The sequence below is a fragment of the Capsicum annuum genome, chromosome 8 (genome assembly GCF_002878395.1).
Source record: "Capsicum annuum cultivar UCD-10X-F1 chromosome 8, UCD10Xv1.1, whole genome shotgun sequence".
NCBI classification, from domain to species: Eukaryota; Viridiplantae; Streptophyta; class Magnoliopsida; order Solanales; family Solanaceae; genus Capsicum; species Capsicum annuum.
Window position 1 is genome coordinate 156010529 of NC_061118.1, and position 18395 is coordinate 156028923.

Genomic DNA, 18395 nt, shown 5'->3' on the forward strand with positions numbered 1-18395 from the left:
TTTTTTTTTTTTTTTTTTTTTTTTTTTTGTATATGCTGGTCCTTTTTGTTAATGATGATGCCAAAAATCCTCTCCTGAGTATATATATATATATATATATATATATATATTTTCTCCTTCCTGGTCCTTTTCCTTTTGGACAAGAAAAAAGAAGGGGAGGGGGTTGTGACGTGGGGTAGGGTTAGGTAGGGGTAGAGGGTGATTTGTCATTTTTTTATTGGAGATGGTTGTTAGGATATTAAAAAAATAAAAGTTTGTTAGGAATTTTGTTGAAAGTTATCTTTTTTGTATTTTTGTGGGATGTAATCACGTGGGTGAGGATATATGATATGATAAGGTAAAAATGAATAAAATTGAATTTTTGAGGGGGACAAAATTACGTGTCTACAGTATTTATTATGTATGTATAACAGTATTAATATAAATGTATAAATATGTGCTTTATTTGTCCAAGTGCAACTTGTATTTTCTATGTTTGATTGAAAAAAAAAAAGAAAAAACTTTGCATTGGGTTTTTTAGTAGAGTACTTAAATTTAACTTACATTATTCTAATTTCTAATATTTTTTGGGGGAAATTTTTAATTATAAAGTTAACCATCAAAAAGAATAGAATATATGAGAAGTTTGTTTAAGCAATATACATCCAAAGTTGCGAATTCGAATCAATGTTTGGATAAATTAGGAGAAATTGAGAGAGTCATACCCAATTTTAGAAAAAATTCAAAGAAATTTCTACTGGAGTTTGAACATTTACCAGTTTTCCTGAAAATTGAACTAATTAATGGCTCAATTGAACCATGAATACGAGTTTGAACCGATAAAGGTTTTCTGATATTAAAAGGAATCAGCGTGAGCTTAAAAAAAATAATGAAAGATCAATCATACTGAAACATAAGAACTCACTCCTGTGCATTTTACACAAACTATAAGAAGCAAATACAAACATGTCATTCATCGTAGTATAATTAATATATACAGAATAATTCCTGTGGGGATAAATAGACCTGTTTATGAAGGCCTTAAATGAACTTGGATTCATTTCCTAAGTTGATGAACTAGTATTACAATTGATTATTGACTTACAAAAACAATGGTAATTCCATAATGATGTGTAAAAGACTATTCTTCTTTTGTCTAAAGCCTTGAGGTTAAAAAACCCTCCAGACATAGTGACATACCCTTATCCTAGAGCTACTTCCTGTACATGTAAAATGTGTTAAAACATCTGAAAGAATGATGGTTAACTCATACAAGGATCTGAGACTTGGCCGCGCCACGTGAGCACTTTTTCCTTCCAGATTTCTTAAGAGCACAGACACAGATCTCAAGAAGATCATAGTCTTCTTCCCAGAATAGCAAGGAAGCCATCTCCGGATTCTCCAACAGCATTTTAGATGTCAGAAAACCAGCTACAGTCCATGTTTGGTACAGCCGGGCTTGCTTTCCCGTAAATTTACCATACCTTGTATCATAATATTCAGGCCACTGATCCACTCGAAGCCTTTTCTCAGCTAAATCAACTGCCTTCTTAGCCAGGTCAATCCTATTCATCTTGATGCATGCCAGTGTGAACTGAACGAACAGAGAGCATCATCATAAAACAGCAAAGGTGGGAGCAAGCTAAAAATGTTTGAAACAATAGCTTTGGCTAACGTTACTTTATCATTTTAAAAAATAATTCAGAAACCAACTAACTGATGAAAACTACGAAACGGACAGTAGAGGAGAAAGTTAATATGAACAGCCTTGTGGAACATTTCCACATCCATTTATAAATAATCATTATAGATATCAGTCGTCCTTCTAAATTCAGCATTCAGCTGCTACATCTTAAATAAATCGAGCTAAAGAAAACTTCTAGTCTGGTACTTTATTTTTGTTCAATAAGTTTAAGTTGCTTCCTGTGTCTTGAGCCGGGGGTCTATCGGAAACAGACTCTCTACTTCTTTAGAGTTAGTGGTATGGACTGCGTACATTCTACCCTCCCCAGACCCCACTAGGTAGGAATATACTAGGCTTGTTGTTGTTGTTGTAAGTTTAAGTTGCTTCTTCAGTCTTCCAAATGGGTACATGTTATGGAGAATTTCGGGCTTTCCATATAATTCCATGGTTGAACTTACTAGGACAACATTATCAGTTTCCTATTTCTCCAGGAAAATCGCACTTGTCATGAAAAGATAAAATATTTATAAGCTTACTGGATTACTGCTCAGCCTCCTAGCACTCCAAAGACAACAAGAATAAAGGCAGAGAGATGAAATAATTGTAATGCAGTCACAGTATCCAAGGAACAACAATCAAATGAATTCAGTGGAACTTGAGTTAAGAACATAAAATCATTTCAAATTCTGATCGCGGACAGAAAGAGAGAACATTAAGGAAGAGAAAATCATCAATCAACCACGAGAAGAGAATGTGACCTTACCTGCCAGAGGAGAGTTGGCCATGAACCCCCATTATGATATGACCAAGGTCTGCAACAGTCCAATTAGAAAGATTAGTAACTTGACACCTTAAATACCCGAAGACAACAAAACTACACACACACATATTTATATAAATACATATGTATTATGTATATATAGAGAGAGAACTCACGTGTTCTTAGGATCACTACCAGTGATTATACGCCACTCTTCAGACTCCAGAGCTGGGTAACATATCTTAAGAGGCATGAGCCCCACAAGATCGTCCCACTTTGCTTCGACCAGATTCAGGATGGCTTCATTCTGTTTTGGGGTACCCAAAGATGACACAACAGACCATAGATTTCCAAGTGTGAAGAATCTAAAGTCCATGTGAGCAGGCTGTAAATTGCCAATAAGATAACCACCTTCCTCAGGAATCCAGTCCATCAACCAACCAGGGATTTGTTCAGGGTAGATGTTAAATTTGTTAGTGGCTTCAGTGGAATACTCCTCTGTATTATAGCGGTATATTTCATTGATCTTCTTCATATCAACCCAATAATATTCTCTAATGTGAAATGACAATGCACTAAGTCTGTTGTTTATGGCATTCACCAAATTCTTGGATCCTTCATCCAAAGAAAGCAGCTCACGGGAGCACCTAAGTGCTGAGTAAAATAATGCCTGCAATGTCAAACATGTCAAGCACAGAAAAGATCAAAGAGACAATCATAGAAGGAAAACAATGATAGCATTTCAGATCACTTCCAGAGAATGTGAAACACAGAAATATAGAGTAAATCGATAAATTATTAACATTATTATTCTTGATTTGGTAAAGCCACTCCCCCCTTAAAACCTAACCTCATTGCTGGAGGTGGAGGGTCCTTCTGATTAACTATCCAACACTAGTCAACATAGAATAAAAATGTTAAGCTTATGGCATCCTCTCCTAGCATAAGCGGCTTCTATCATATAAGTATATACCAATGTCAACATAACAGGTCAAGGAAAGATTCACAAGATGAGCTTGAAATGTATATTGAACTCAAAAGGAGGAACCGGCTATGCACTTGCTACATTCGAAGAAAAATTTCGAAGCAAAATTGGCAATATCAACTTACTTGAATCTCAAGAGGATGTCCATGAATACCCATCCGCCTATCTATCATGCAGGAACCATCAGTGACTAGCAAAGAAGGGAACATATCAAACCCATCAGATAAACACAGGTTTATTATCAGCTTTATGCCAGTTTGTACATCGACTCTTTCTTGTAACCCATAGTCACCGGTGATCTTCCCGTAAGCTCTCAACAAGATAATCCACCACAAGCCTGAAAAAAATCACATTTTAGATCTTCCAATATCCATTTTATTGATGGATCTAAAGTAACAAACTTTTGTGATGATTACTTTCTTGACCAATTTTCTTCCCTTATCTTTATCTGATATTGTTGTTGTACCTTCTTCAAATATTATTGAGTCACTTATTTTTTACTACAGGACGTCCTAAAAAGAAATAAAACAATTGAAATACCTCTTCACAAGTGATAAGCACTTACAGCGACTAGAATCATTTAACCTAGATATTCTCTTCTTACATTCAAGAACCAATTTTCTATTTTGGTCCTGTCCACATTGTCATCCACTTTCTATTTTTGTAAAGGTGTACACATGTAATAGTATATTGCTCTGAAAGGAAAAGTTCTAATGTACCATACAGTAAGTGAAAATCTGAGAAAAGTTCTCCTCTTTCTAAGACTACTTTTTCTTTAACTGATCAAAAAGTAAGTAACAGTTCCCAAATGTTCGATCATTAGTTTATAAACAATAAATGTGAATTCTCCCCTGAATAACCAGCCATTATGGGACTTAATATCAAATGAAGGGAATGAAAAGTAAACACTTGCCTGAGTCAACAGGTGCTACACGGCCAATAGCTGACTCCCCAAAATCCGGGTCAAGAACTTCTTCGTATTTGTTATCTTCGAGAGACACTGTTCTAACTTTAAAACTAGCAGGCATCAATCCTTGCCCTGGACTGTAACAGTCCACAGTTTTCTCCCAGCTCTAAATTGAATTACAGAAACCAACAGCAGTCAATTCTTTGACAGTAAATCAACAACCTAAACCAAGATCTACTCAAACTCGGAAAATGAGAAGGAAAAACATGGATCCAACCAACAAAAATATGTTTCACCCAACCACTGGTTTTTGACTAAATCTGAAGATGCATTAATGGAAGATCTCAACAATGGAATATGTAGCTAATCATGCGATCACATAACAACAATCCAAGAAACTATTTTCTTTGGTGGCTAAAATAGGACCTGTCTTTAGAAAGACAACAAAATTACCATCTCATGCTGATGTTACCAGATGAAGGATATGTAATAGATTTTACAAAATAATCATGGGACTCCTTTTTAAAAGAAAAATTGTCCACCAAATAATGATTTAAAGAAGAATCTACGCAAATCAAATCATACACATCCCAGTCTCAAACTTAACTTGAGTATGTAGAAAAAGACAAAAGTTACAGCCACGTTACCGACCCCTCTCTCCAAAAAACAGAAAGCATTATCATTTCTAAGTCCTAATGGTGCACATGAGACCATTTTTGTGTTAATGTCAGAAGCGGCAAGGCAGACATTGCATTAAGCTCCCGCTATGCACAAGGTCCGGGGAAGGGCCACAAGGATCTATTTTACACAGCCTTACCCTGCATTTCTGCAAAGGCGATATAAGAAATAATAATACTAATAATTATGTGCATCTGAAGCAAAATTGCCAGCAGCATATCCAATAGCTGTTCTGTTATCCAAGTGAGGTCATTTTCAAAATGTTTCAACTATTAACGTATAACATTCCAATTGGAAGAAGCAGCTCTTTTTCAGATAGATAAAAAGCAATCATAATACCACAAGCAACAAATTATCAAAGCAAAAAAGCAATCATAATACCACAAGCAATAAATTGCCAAAGTAAGAAGGCAATCTTAATACCACAAGCAATAAATTAAAAAAGCAAACATTACCTGCAGTTGCAGAGTGTGAAGTAGGAAGTTTCTAACAATCTCTTTCTCCCCTTTGAGTAAAAATGCAAGGGCAGATGGAATAAAATCCCTAATAAATACTTGATCATAATTCAACGGCAATTTATCATTAGGATCATTAGCAGCAAGTGTCCCTATAGGGCTCCCACAATATGTAACTACAGCATTCTCCAACAACTTCCACGCTTCCTTCACCGCCTGCGACTCCTCTTTCACCCCTTCAACTTTCTCAACATTCTCTTCATTCACATGTTGCTCAGTTGCAGCAGCATATTGTTCATTTAAATCATCCTTTTCCACCACCAATGGCTTCTTCACATTATTCAAACCTCCTTGCACATAAATCCTCTCGAAATTCTTGTCATTAACACGCGTTTTCTCAACCGAAGTTGAATAATTCCTAGATGCAACACTAGCAATTACATGGAAACCTCTCTTGACCCTAAATTGACCCAAAGATGATTTTCCCAAAACATAAAACAGCTTCTGGGTCCGATTGATTGTCCTTCCAGGGCCCAACATACGAGATGGGTAACTGTCAAAATCACATTTTTGCCTAAAATTCAAACAAAAATTCGACGAATTTGTACTAAATGAATGATGGGTCTTCTTAAATGGAAGACCCAGAAAAGAATTGCTTCTACATGGGATTAAAATTCGACAACAAGGCGTCATGGTTATCAAATTGATTGATTTCATGACTCAAAATTATCCAAAATTAGGCAAAAATAAAAAGTAGTTAAAAAAGTTTGTTGATGAAGTGAAAATGAACAGATTCTGGTAAGGAAGAATATGAGTATTTGGATCTGCAAACATAGAGGGGAAATAGAAAATTTTGGGATAAGATAAAAAATGATTTGTTAAAAGTTTTGAAGATATTTGGAAAGTGGGAATGGGCAAATTGTGGATTGTACAACGTTTATTTATAGCCGCTGCCTTGTCATGAAAGAAATTCAATGAGTATTACTTTTTTCCTCTTTGGACCACTAGAAATACGATTTTAAAAAAGGCAACAAATTTAATTAAATAAAACTAAAAATAGAAAAAAAAAAAAAAAAAAAAGATTTCTTGTCACAATTGCTAGTTTTTGGAAAAGTAAAAACAGCACGACATAAGTTTGACCATGGATAATTTTCATTTTAAAATATATATATTTGAATATAAAATTATAAATAAAAGAAATATATATTTGGATATAAATAAAAGTTGAAAGTGTGAAAAGAAGGGTGTTGAGGTGGATTGCGGGTATATTTGAGATAAAATTAGGGATGAAAATACTCATAAATTGGTGTGACCTTTATAAAAGACTAGATGAAAAAATTGAGATTGAAATGATTTGACCATGTGAAATGAAGAAGCATAGATGTCTACTGAAGAAGCGATTGAAGTAGACATGAACATTTTGAGTTTCCTCAATAAATGATCTTAAATAGGAGGATTTGAAGGTTGTAGACTAGAATAGAAGGTTAGTTGATATTCTAATATTTTCTTTCTTTCCGTAGAATAGATAGTGATATCGATACCTACTCTCTACCAAATTTCACTATTTTTTTTTCGTGTGTGTGTCCAAACATTAATTGGGAGAGAAAAGGGAAAGAAAAGCATGGTAGACCTACTTCCTTAATTCATACTTTGGCAGAACCTATATTACTTTATTAATTACTCAGAATTAGTTTATACATTTGGAAATTCTACATCTTGCTAAGAAATTGACCAACTCGACTTTCTTGTTAAGAAATACCATTATTTCATCTTGGTAAAAAGAAAAGTAAAACGCGCAATTTCGAGAAAGACTATGCTTAAAACAAACTATTCACGACATGAAAATCATATAAAGTTTCTTTTCTTGTTTTGTACTAATCTGTTTAATTAGCCAAGTTAATTCACCTCTCTCATCATAAAAAATGCAAATGAATATGAAAAAATAAAGAGAGGGAGCAATGAAGAAGGATCTTTTAACATATTTGATTGCTCGTGTACAATCGTTTATATACATTAATATATATATATATATATATATATATCGGTATTTAGAATATGGTAAAGATCCAAAAAGAAAAGCAGAAGAAAATGGTTAGCATCTTCCTTTAGAATTTTCCACTTTGCACAAACGGTCAATTTTAGAAGCCAAGTTGCAAAATTGTGCAGCTTCCCACAATTTGCACGAGTATACTTGGAGTTTGAGATAAGAATTGGTGACCTGTAAATAAGTTAAAATGTGAAAATAAAATTCTCCAAAAAATAAAGAATATCTCACCACGTATGCAAGAATTGTGCCATCAAAAATATGACCCCTCTTAGACATGACTTGTCCATCAAAAGTAACATACCTAGGTAAGAAACAAATTCAACAAAAATAGACTGCTACTGACCGACAAATTCAATTTTAAATTTGTTATCCACAAAAGAGAATAGCTATGGCCCTTATAGGAATTCAATTCATGTCCACTCATAATTTGTAACAATGAGAAAAATGGGTAAAAGATGGATGAGTTTTTGCATTATGATATTGGCACTTTTTGATGCACATTCGCTTGTATTTGGCAAAATAGCTTTCTACCTTTCATTTTCCAACAATGAGTTGGTGCTTTCTCCTTTTCCTTATGCACTTTTCCTTTCTCGTGTCACATCATAGATCATACATACATACTATAATGACAAATTGGTCTTTTCCTGTGCAACTTGGATAAGGAGAAAATGAAGTTTGGATTCATTGTATTTGAACTGTGAGGCAAACACGCGATTTGCGCTGAATTAGGACGGATCATACTTTCATGGACTAATTTATCCGCCCGGTGCATAGTTGGGAAACTCTGTATAAGCAATTTAATCTTGGCTGTTGGCCAGGAAATTCCACAGACAACTACCACATCTCATTGTCATCTGGACATAAAATTACAAAATGGTAGGTATTCCATCTGAAATTATTAAGAATTGCTCAACAAATTGCCCTTTGAAGATATTTAATAAAATTAGGAGGAGACAAAGAAGATAAATATGGTCCCAACGTAATCTACGAGTAAAACAATTTAGATAGAAAAATACAGATCCCTGACAACGCGGCTAAAAAGTTCAATTTCCAAAAAAACTGATGTATACTTTGAATCACTTGTCCTCTGGTACCTAGACAAGCTTCCAACTAATCCTGCTAGCTCCAATATTATAACATTATTGGCACCAAAAAGGAAAAAGGAGAGGAAAAGAGAACCTAAATGATACAAAATAGTGTGGATACTAAACACAGGCAAAGCAAAAAATCCATGTTGCAATATCTGGGTTTACAGAGCTTATGAATCGATGATCAATCCAAAACATGTAGCATCATTTAATGAAAAATTTCTTTCTAAGAATAGCACAATATCTTTTCAGACTGGATTTAAAAAAACAAGAATAAGATTCTAACACTGGTACCTATTATATTATACAGAAAACAGTTCAACACCCTGGTCTCAAGCAGCACCAAAACTCTGAAGTTCAATATAATGAAACCATAATAATTATGATCTGACTTCATATTTTCCAGCCCTGGTTAGAGCTCGAAACCCTTTATAAGGCCGCGCAGGTAGATTCTTGAAATCAAGTTTTTCTATTTTCAAACCTGAGAGTGCAACACCCATAATTTTGAATCCCACAAGAAATATAGGGAATACGTGAAGCCGCTCAACACCTGTTTCCAACATTAATGTTCCAGTCATTGAAGGAGTTTTGTCTTTCGGCATCCGACCAATGGACCAAGTGCAGGTCTGCACTAATAAATCAACATGTCAAGACACAACTAAAAAAATTTGCAGATTAGAGCTTCCTCTATCACATAAATACAAGATGAAACCAGACTGAAAAAAGATTTTTACTTTTAAAAAAAGCTTGGCATCCATTTACAAGTTTTTATCATTTTACGGTAGGTCTAGAACTGACTAGAGTAGAAAGTATCTTCATTCATTTACTCGTGATCAACTGCCAGACACATGCATTAAAAATGGCACAAAGGATAAGCAACTCTGTAGGTGAGAGGAAGCACTAAGTACCTTGTTGGAAAGGATGTTTACTGTTCCGTAATTTGATGTAAGATCTGCAGATAAAACACGAGGGGGGAGTTGAAATTGCACACTTATATCATCAATCGTCTTCCCAGGATCATTGCGTATCCCAACTAACAAGTTAATACGACATGTCCCTGAGTCTGAAGTAATTTGTGGCTTTACATATATAGGGGTGCTCTTCAACTTCTTTATTCTGCATGGTATAGTTTAGAGAGGGAGAAAAAAGTTTAGACAAGGAAAAAGGAAGTAAATTCTCTAATGCACTCCTACAGCGAAACACGTGTCCGGTTTACAGTTTGCCATTTCCTGTTTTTCATGTTTGCTGGATGCACATTGTAGTTTCAAAATCTGCACATAACCCAATTAACAATGGACTAAGTGCCATTACTTGTGAATATATGTATTAAATAGTGGTTATAAAAAGAAATGCTTTTCCTTCTGTATATAGAATGCATTTACGAACAGTTCAGCTTTCAGTACACATTTATTGACAGTTTAACTTTTGTTATTGGAAGGAGCAAGTTCAGCAGCCTGGCATTTCGGTGGAGTTCCAATATTGACCCATATATTTCCATTTCCTCAAAAAGATAATTTCTTTTTTTGCTGGGTTTCACCCTCCTTATCAAGCGAGGAAGGGGTTAATTTTATGGGTTTCGATATCAGAGGGGATAAAGGGTTTCGATACAAGTACATACTAAATGTAAGCAGAAGATTAGGATAAGATGGAAGTATTTGCAAATGAAAAGACAATTAAGTCAAAACCACCAAACTTTAATCATAAGTGAAGGCAACTGCAATAGCTAACACGACAAACCTGTAGCTCATGAGCTTAAATTGTCCATCTGGAGGAACAAAAGACAGAATTTGGTTTGATTCCCACGGTCGTAGCCGAACACAAGGATGGAATCTCACATCGTTCAAGATGGAAGTATTTGCAAATGAAAGGGTCAGATCAGGAAGACCAGAAAGATGAGAATTCACTTGAACTTCACCAAAGACCTCACATTTGACCAGAACCCCGTCTCTGAGAAACATAAAACAAATAGAATGAGAAGCCTTCAGGTTATTGACTATTCCTGTAAACCCTAGTTCAAGCATATAACAAATGAGCAACAGATGCTGCAGAATCCAATGGTCAAGTCTATTCGAACTTAGAACCCAATGTAGACAAGTAATCCATTATTCACCAATTTCTTAAATCATGACTGAAGAAGGAAATTGAAGCAATTTGGTCGCAGTAAAGAGAAGAATGTGGCATGACCTTAGGCTCAGTTTCATTGCCCATAAAAGGGAAAGGAATGTGCCGCAAGTTAAATTGTGTTTGCAATTTTTCTGTGTTTGATATGAAGAAAAGTTTGTACAGAGAAGCATTCAAAAAACTATTATTTTCCCTGCAAATATCAGAGGACATACAAGAAACGGATTTCCTTTTCCTTTATTTTACTTCACTGCAGTCTTCAAGAAGTTCAATTTCTAGCAACTTTCTTGACAATTCAGAGGAAGTCTAGAGGTTCATTTTTATAATCTAACAGATTGAAAGAAAGATATTTGGTCATCGAAACAGTATAAAGAATGTCACTTATATACTTCAATTATCTCAAGGATGCTGCCAAGTTCCCTTGAAGAAGCCATTTGCACTAATGCATAAAAGCATGCTTATAATAACTTCTAATATCTCCGTCCTATTCCATGTGGCACCATTTGGACATGTGTTCAAAAATTAATTTCACGCAAATACTATATTTGCCCCAGTAGAGTAGAATACTAAACTAATTAAACATTTGAGAGAAAAAACATGACATCAAAGATAAATTTGATCACAACAACAAAAACATACCAAGTGAAATCCCACAAGTGGGGTCTGGGGAGGGCAGAGTGTACTCAGACCTTAACACTACCTCGTGGCGGTAGAGAGGCTGTTTTCGGAAGACCTCGGCTCGCATACAACAAATCAAAGTAGGTATAAAAAGAGAAAACGACCAGGGAAGAAAACATAGCCACTAATTAAAGGAACAGTAACAGCAACAAAATATTGTGACAATCGAAACACAATAAACAACAAATGGTGGTATAAATCAAAAGCAACACACTATAAGAATAAAGTTAATACTTACGAAAAACACCACTCCACTACCTACTAACCTTCTACCCTAGTCCTCGACCTCCACACCCTCCTATCTAAGGTCATGCCCTCGATATGCTGAAGTTGCGTCATGTCATGTCTAATCACCTCTTCTCAATATTTTTTTGGCCTACCTCTACCTCTCTTCGTACACACTATATCCAATCTCTCACACCTCCTCACTGGGGCATCTGGGCTTCTCCTCTTCACATGCATAAACCAGAAGATAATTTGAATGGTTGGATGAATTTGAACTCTCAAAAATGGTATAATATGATGATAGAAGAGTGTGGTGCATTTTGAGATTTTCCCAAATAGAAAAATGTCATATAAATTGAAATAGCAGAAAAGTTCATAAAGTACAAAGTATACCTTCAAAATTAACACGTTAACTTTCACACTATCCTTTTAAGACCACGTTTTGGTTCTGGAAATCTTAAGGCCCTTCCCCGGGCCCTGTGCATAGCAGGAGCTTTAGTGCACCGAGCTACACTTTTTTTTTAACTTTCACACTACCCTTGTAAGACCAAATTTTGGTTCTTGAAATCTTAACCTTTAGATCTTTTTATGTGAAATCTTAACCTCTAGGTTATATACCCCCTATGCTTCAAAGTAGCATATCATTACGTTTACCCTTCACCTCATGTGATCCAATGGGCTAAATCATGTCAAACTAAAAACTTTAATGATAAATATAAGATTTTGAGATATTATTAGAGAGATTCTGACATACTGAGAAATAAGGAGCTGCTAATGGAGGTATAATAATAGTAAGATATAAACCTATTTATAGTTGCATCCATTTCTTCCACTAAATCAACATAAACTTCATTGCTTGAATGCTTCAGGTCTGTTTTTCTCCATGGAACACAAGATCCCGTTGCACCTGGAAGTGTGCTGCTCACGTTGGAAGTGTTTCCAGTGACAACACTCAATACTTTGCTTACGATATTTGGAGGAGCTATCATCTCCCTTAATATATTAGGTTCAGTGGTAAGAGGGAAACCATTGTCTATCATCTCATCCAAAAGCTGCACAGCAACAAATGTTAAGGCCATAGTCAATTTGAAGTCCATCAGAATCTAATTAGTGCAGGGAAATTTAACAGAACAGTTAGCGGAAAATCTTTCTCTTCGGTGTCCATGCATATTTTAGTTCTCTTTACTTAGGCTGAAGTTCTTAGAAGAAACCTAAACCCAACACCTGACTAGAGTTTCGTTCAACGGTAAAATTTATTAACTAAAAGATAAAGATTTTGTGGACGTTCCCAGAACACTTCAGGAATTATATATTAATAATTTTTAAGCATATGTTTCACAAAATAATATTTAGGACACCTAAGAAACTATATGATAATATTGATTTGAAAAACACTATGCAATACATATGTATCTATGCAACATGACCCACCTTATGTCAAATAACATCTTGGAGTAATAACCATATCTGAATCCAGTGAAAATTTGTATAGTTCACTTCCATATAACTAATATGGTATGGTGCCTCTCTATCTCATATCTGAGGTCGTGGTATGGACTGCATACACTTACCCTCCTCAGACCCCACTTGGTGGGAATATATTGGGTATGTTATTGTTGTTGTTTATAAAATATGTCATTGGTTTTTTAAAGGTTTCAATCAAAAACATTGAAAAACATGGTAGTTTCCAACGAATAGTTGAAACAGTTCCCTAAAAACACCATATTTTGAAATTACGATCAAATTTCTTTGTGTTGGTTTGTGGAAAGTTTCTGGAGTATTCAGTGAATACATTATACCACTTAAATCACATACAACATAAATCTGTCTCAAACAAAAAACAAATGGGTAAAACAAAAAAATGTAACAATCACATAGAAAGAGAAGACAAAATCGCTAGGTGATTTCTCATCTGCCTAACTCCTGGTAACGGTACCTGCGCGGATGCGAAGTAGCAGTTACCTGGTGGAATAACGGGGTTGCACAAGTTGGACCGACACCTCCATTATTCCACCGGGGATAATGGAGGTGCCGAATACGGGTGCGGAGATTTGGCTTAAAATAATTCAAATAACTAAAAATAGAATTATAGGTCTATATTATGAAACATTTTGTGGAAAATGTACAAGGTATTATGAGGATAATATAGTGATCATGAGGAGAATCCCAGAAAGTGATATAGGGAAAAGGACTGACATAGAAATTTTATATACAAGGAACTCCATTTTCTTCAATTTCACCTTAGCTTTTGTTAGATTATAGTTTTCATTGTATCTCCTGAATTTCTCCATTAATTTTGGTCAAAGTACCCAAAATAGCTTGACCGAATCCAGACAGATACCACACCCACATCCACGTCATGTCCACAAGGGTGCGGTTACGAAAGGGAAAGAGTCCTAACAACTTAGCAAAATAGGTGATTTGGGAAGAGTATCTTGACTGAGTTGCAGCTTTTGAGTGATGAGGAAACTATAGCATGAGTTATTATTGTGCTAGATTACTAGTAAATGGAGTGGTGAACATGTAAAACCAGAGAGGAGAAAGGAGGGCAATGAAGAAACTGTTTATACTTTATAATGGGAATCGTTTGCTGTCTTTATGGCATAGGCAGAAAGCAGTTGACAGGAGTACAACACTAATTGTTAAACATATTTCACATCATTTAAAGGAAGAGAGAGAAACAGAAAGAGCAAATGAGAAGATGTTCAGTATTGAACTGTGATTTATCAAAATAAAATACACAAAGAATCATCATTCTCATTGGAACTCGGAAAGTTGAATTAGATGAACTAGCATGTTGTTTTTACTTTTAAGGTAATTGACTTCCTATTTTCATATAAGTTGGCGCAAAATTGGTGGGTTAAAGGATCCTTGGTCTCCGTCTCCTTATATGGTCTTGGGCAATCCTCCCCTCATGAGCTAGCTTTTGAGGTTGAGTTAGGCCCAAGATCCATTTCTTTATCATGGTATCGGAGCCAGGTTCACCCAGTTCATTGTTTCTGATGTTGGGCCCCTCGTCTTATATTATCCACGCTCCAGATGTCCAGCCCTGGGCATGCGGGGGGGTGTTGGAGTCCCACATCGGTGGGTTAAAGGGTCCTTGGTCTTCTTATATGGTCTTGGGCAATCCTCCCCTCATGAGCTAGCTTTTGAGGTTGAGTTAGGCCCAAGGTCCATTTCTTTATAAGAAATGTGTTGACTTTCAAGGGAGGCTGGGGGCATAAGTACGATTCTAACAACTATGGGAAATGCATCAATCAAAAAATGAAACAGGACTCGAAATGCTTTTATGTTCTCTTAACTGGCTGGTTAGAGGAAGAAAATGGCAAAAACTACTGATAGCAACTTAATAAGGATAAAGTCAGGAAACCAAACTCTAAATTACCATTGTTCTATGGTGGTGGTGTAATCAAGCTATTCTTTGAAGTCTTAAGGAATTAGCAGATATTTCCAGCTTCAGTAAATGGAATGTCTCAAATCAGGTAGGCGGCTATGGAAGGAAAGAAAAGCCAACTTTTTGCAGTGTTCAGCTTGTCAGAAAGATCTAGTATGTTTGGCCTAAATAGATAAGAGATCATTTTAGGATCTTTACAAGCCAGGATTTGGCAGGGTGGTTTTTTCTTAGGCTCTTTTGTGCATCAATAAATATCATGGTAACACCCTCTACAGTTGCCCTGATAGCTGGCCAACTGGTATTTTCGGCCAAAAGCCAACAAGTTTTGGGGTGGTTAAAACTAAAAAATTAACGCAAAAATCGTACAGGACCATGTCAATAGTATAGGTTAATGGACAGCATTTGTGATTGCAAACTGAAGAATGTGAATAAACAATTAGTAGGAAAGGAACTGACAAAAAAAAAAGAAAGAAAAAGAAAAGGGAAATGAGTAATTCAACCAAATCACTCTATAGAATCTGACGGTACATTCTTAAGGAACCGTTTAGCGCATCATGTATTAACAACTTCTTAGTTTGACGGTTTTAAAAGCTTCAACTTTACCTGGTTAGCGTCATTTTTAGTTTTTTCCTAACAAAATTCCATTTTTTTTTTGTAAGAAAAGTGTCCTTACAAAATATCTTTTGCAGCTAACAATTTCAAAAAAGATCTTGAAGATGTCAAATACCTCATATACAATCACAAAATTATCCTTTATCAAATCTTCATTCAACCCTCCAAGATATTCTGACAGGACATCAGCTACTCTGCACAGGAACTAGAAATTAAATAGTCAAATTATCAATAAATGCCCTTATTTGCAGAGATGATACAGAGTTTCAAAGTTAATGAGCAACGTGTAGTAGCCTCCCTATGTTCACCTAGCAGCACAAAACTACAATAGCTGGAACTAGAACTTTGCCATGTCAGTTCAATGAATCAGTTAGCAGTAAAAGCTTAAATGCCAGGTGCAAGGACTTCCAATAGTATGACTGGACTCTTACGGATCTAATCATTGAACCTAGAAGAGAAGCCCCCAAAGCCTACAAAACATGGTTGAGGAACGGAAGAAATAACTTATCAAAAGAAAAATTTAGAGAAAAAAGAACCTCTCTGTGCCAGATTTTATCAAATACAAAGGGCATAACTATACTACGATAAACATGTCTAACATACATCTATTAATTGTGGATGACGGGGCTCTATACTATAATTTATTTGCTTTTCGATAACCAATTACTATAATATACTACTGTAAATTAGCTTGAGAGTCACATACTAAAGGCCCTTCTCTTCTGATAACCAAAAAATCCCTTGTTAGTTAGTTGGGCCAACCCCAGTTAGCCCACTTGTCAAAACTTGGGGAGTATCTGAAATACTTCTCTACTTCCACTTACATACCATATTACTATTCACTAGAAAGGTTTAAACTCACGAAGTGCGCTCTATCCACACATCTGTGTTGGACCCTTCTAGCTGAAACAAAGCCCTAAGGCCCAAAATGCCATGTTTTAGCTCAAATCCCTTCAATATCCTACGGACATACTAATCAAACAGAAAATTTTCAGATTCACGTTGAACACAATTTAAGTGTCGCAATAAGCCAGGATGTTCCAACCTCTATGCTACTAACCTCTCCTAACACATACTTAGTCAGGTGTTTGATAGTTCAAAGACAATTCCATTAAACCCATCTTGTCTCGTAAACTTAATAAAAAAGAGATCAATCTAGCAGCAACAGCATAAATAACCAAGCAAGAACTAAAATCAACAAGAGCATTACCTCAATTGCCATTAAAGGTGGCATTTCCACTTGTGTACAAGCCAAGAAAGTAACTCCTTCACGATTAACTTGGAAAAGATAGTGAGTTGGTGATGCAATTACTGGCAAATGCTGCAACAACAACCCAAAACTTCTCAATACAAGAAACAACAAAAGCTTCTAACTTTGGCAACCAAAACCAAAAGCAAAAATTGCTATGTTAAACTCAAAATCAAGAATCTTGATTTTCCGAAATTACCTTGAAGGAATCCCCTTGAGCAATAGACTGATCCCAAAACCAAGAACATATTGACCGATCAACCCAGTGTCCAGTAAGCTGTTTTTCTAGCATTACCTCCCTACAGAGTGACAATTGAATTACACAGATCTTTAGTAACAAAACTTCAAATCAAATAGTACAATTATTATTAGTTGAGAAATTAACAAAAAGGGAAGATAGAAAGACGGGATACCCAAGATCAGAGAGAAGAAAAATGCACTGCAACATAACTTTGCGCTGAAATGGATATTCTTTTTTCTCAATTAATTCCACCTCTCTTCTTTTCTTCCCCTTCCTTCCTATATTTTTGTTCTTTATTTTTATTCGATCGGAGGTGTACGAAACTTACATTCTTCATCAGTCAATCGAATTGATGAAAATACTGTATTACTATTATTTTATTGACATCAAATTATTGAATTAATAATTTTATAAATTATTTTTATCAAGCTATTGATTTTAATTTCTGATTTTAAAGTTTAGTTAATGCTTAAATGATTAACTCAATAAAATTATATTTTTATTTATAATTTCATAATAATGGTTTTGAATTTAAATACATATTTTATTGCCATTTTAATTTTATAGGAGAATATTTTTAATTTAAATAGGAGAATGTTTTTTTATGAATTAAATTAAAAATCGAATTGATAAAGATCATAAATTAATTAATCAAAATCAGTAATAAATATTTTATTAATTTAATTATTAACTTAATAGTTTTACAAAGCAAATTAATGAATCAAATTGATAACATACAAAATTGAACCAACCATACTCATGCACACCCCGCCTTTCACTAAAGACATTCTTCCCCTTTTATTGTTCGTAGATAGAAAATGCAACATAAATTACTTTAGTTATATGACTAAATTTTTTTACGTATTTCAAAGAATGTATTTTTAAAAAATCTTTTGAGACGCTTAACATAATAATAATGGTCCCGTTATTCGAAAAATATTTAAACTTTTTATATAATGAAAATTCCACACAAATAAATTTTATCTAATTAAGTAAGTTTCAGATGAATTTAAGTGGGAAGATTATAAGAAAATGAAAATAAGTAAGAAATAATTCTTATCAAATAAAATATAAATAACCTTGTGTTTAAGGTGTAAGTAAGTTGAGAAAATTGAAGGAAAGGTGTTTTTAAGTTAAGTTGAGAAAATTGAAGGAAAGGTGTTTTTAAGTCTTGAATGGAGGATTGGTGACCTTGATCAACTTAAAGGGTCTAAACATCATTAGGAAACTTGATTAAGTTAATTGTAGACTTGATTAATATTTTCAAAACTTTCTAATCTTTTCAAAAATAC

At 34.8% G+C, this 18395-nt stretch overlaps 2 protein-coding genes across 2 annotated transcripts; both read right to left on the reverse strand.

Moving 5' to 3' along the window:
* Positions 1-927: 927 nt before the first annotated feature.
* LOC107871161 (alkaline/neutral invertase A, mitochondrial) lies at positions 928-6447 on the reverse strand. The gene is made up of 6 exons (XM_016717981.2): positions 5449-6447; positions 4322-4481; positions 3534-3745; positions 2600-3093; positions 2427-2475; positions 928-1573 (listed from the first exon to the last, which is right to left on the reverse strand). Exons 1-6 carry the CDS (start codon positions 6163-6165, stop codon positions 1247-1249), a joined length of 1959 nt encoding a protein of 652 aa, XP_016573467.2. The 5' UTR covers positions 6166-6447; the 3' UTR covers positions 928-1246.
* Positions 6448-8679: 2232 nt separating this feature from the next.
* On the reverse strand, positions 8680-17471 carry LOC107871162 (AP-3 complex subunit mu). Its single transcript, XM_016717982.2, has 8 exons — positions 17276-17471; positions 17062-17161; positions 16824-16934; positions 15729-15818; positions 12412-12659; positions 10321-10530; positions 9492-9699; positions 8680-9209 (listed from the first exon to the last, which is right to left on the reverse strand). The coding sequence occupies exons 1-8, from the start codon at positions 17308-17310 to the stop codon at positions 8964-8966; spliced, it is 1248 nt and encodes a 415-aa protein (XP_016573468.1). The 5' UTR covers positions 17311-17471; the 3' UTR covers positions 8680-8963.
* Between the last annotated feature and the right edge of the window lie 924 nt (positions 17472-18395).

Coding starts and splice junctions, on each gene's coding strand:
- LOC107871161 (XM_016717981.2), bottom strand. CDS start 6,165: ATGAAATCAATCAATTTGATAACCATGACGCCTTGTTGTCGAATTTTA. Junction 4,482..5,448: donor TTCACACTCTGCAACTGCAG/GTAATGTTTGCT, acceptor AATTCAATTTAG/AGCTGGGAGAAAACTGTGGA. Junction 3,094..3,533: donor GACATCCTCTTGAGATTCAA/GTAAGTTGATAT, acceptor TTGACATTGCAG/GCATTATTTTACTCAGCACT.
- LOC107871162 (XM_016717982.2), bottom strand. CDS start 17,310: ATGTTGCAGTGCATTTTTCTTCTCTCTGATCTTGG. Junction 16,935..17,061: donor CTCAAGGGGATTCCTTCAAG/GTAATTTCGGAA, acceptor TTGTTGTTGCAG/CATTTGCCAGTAATTGCATC. Junction 9,210..9,491: donor TAAACATCCTTTCCAACAAG/GTACTTAGTGCT, acceptor TTATTAGTGCAG/ACCTGCACTTGGTCCATTGG.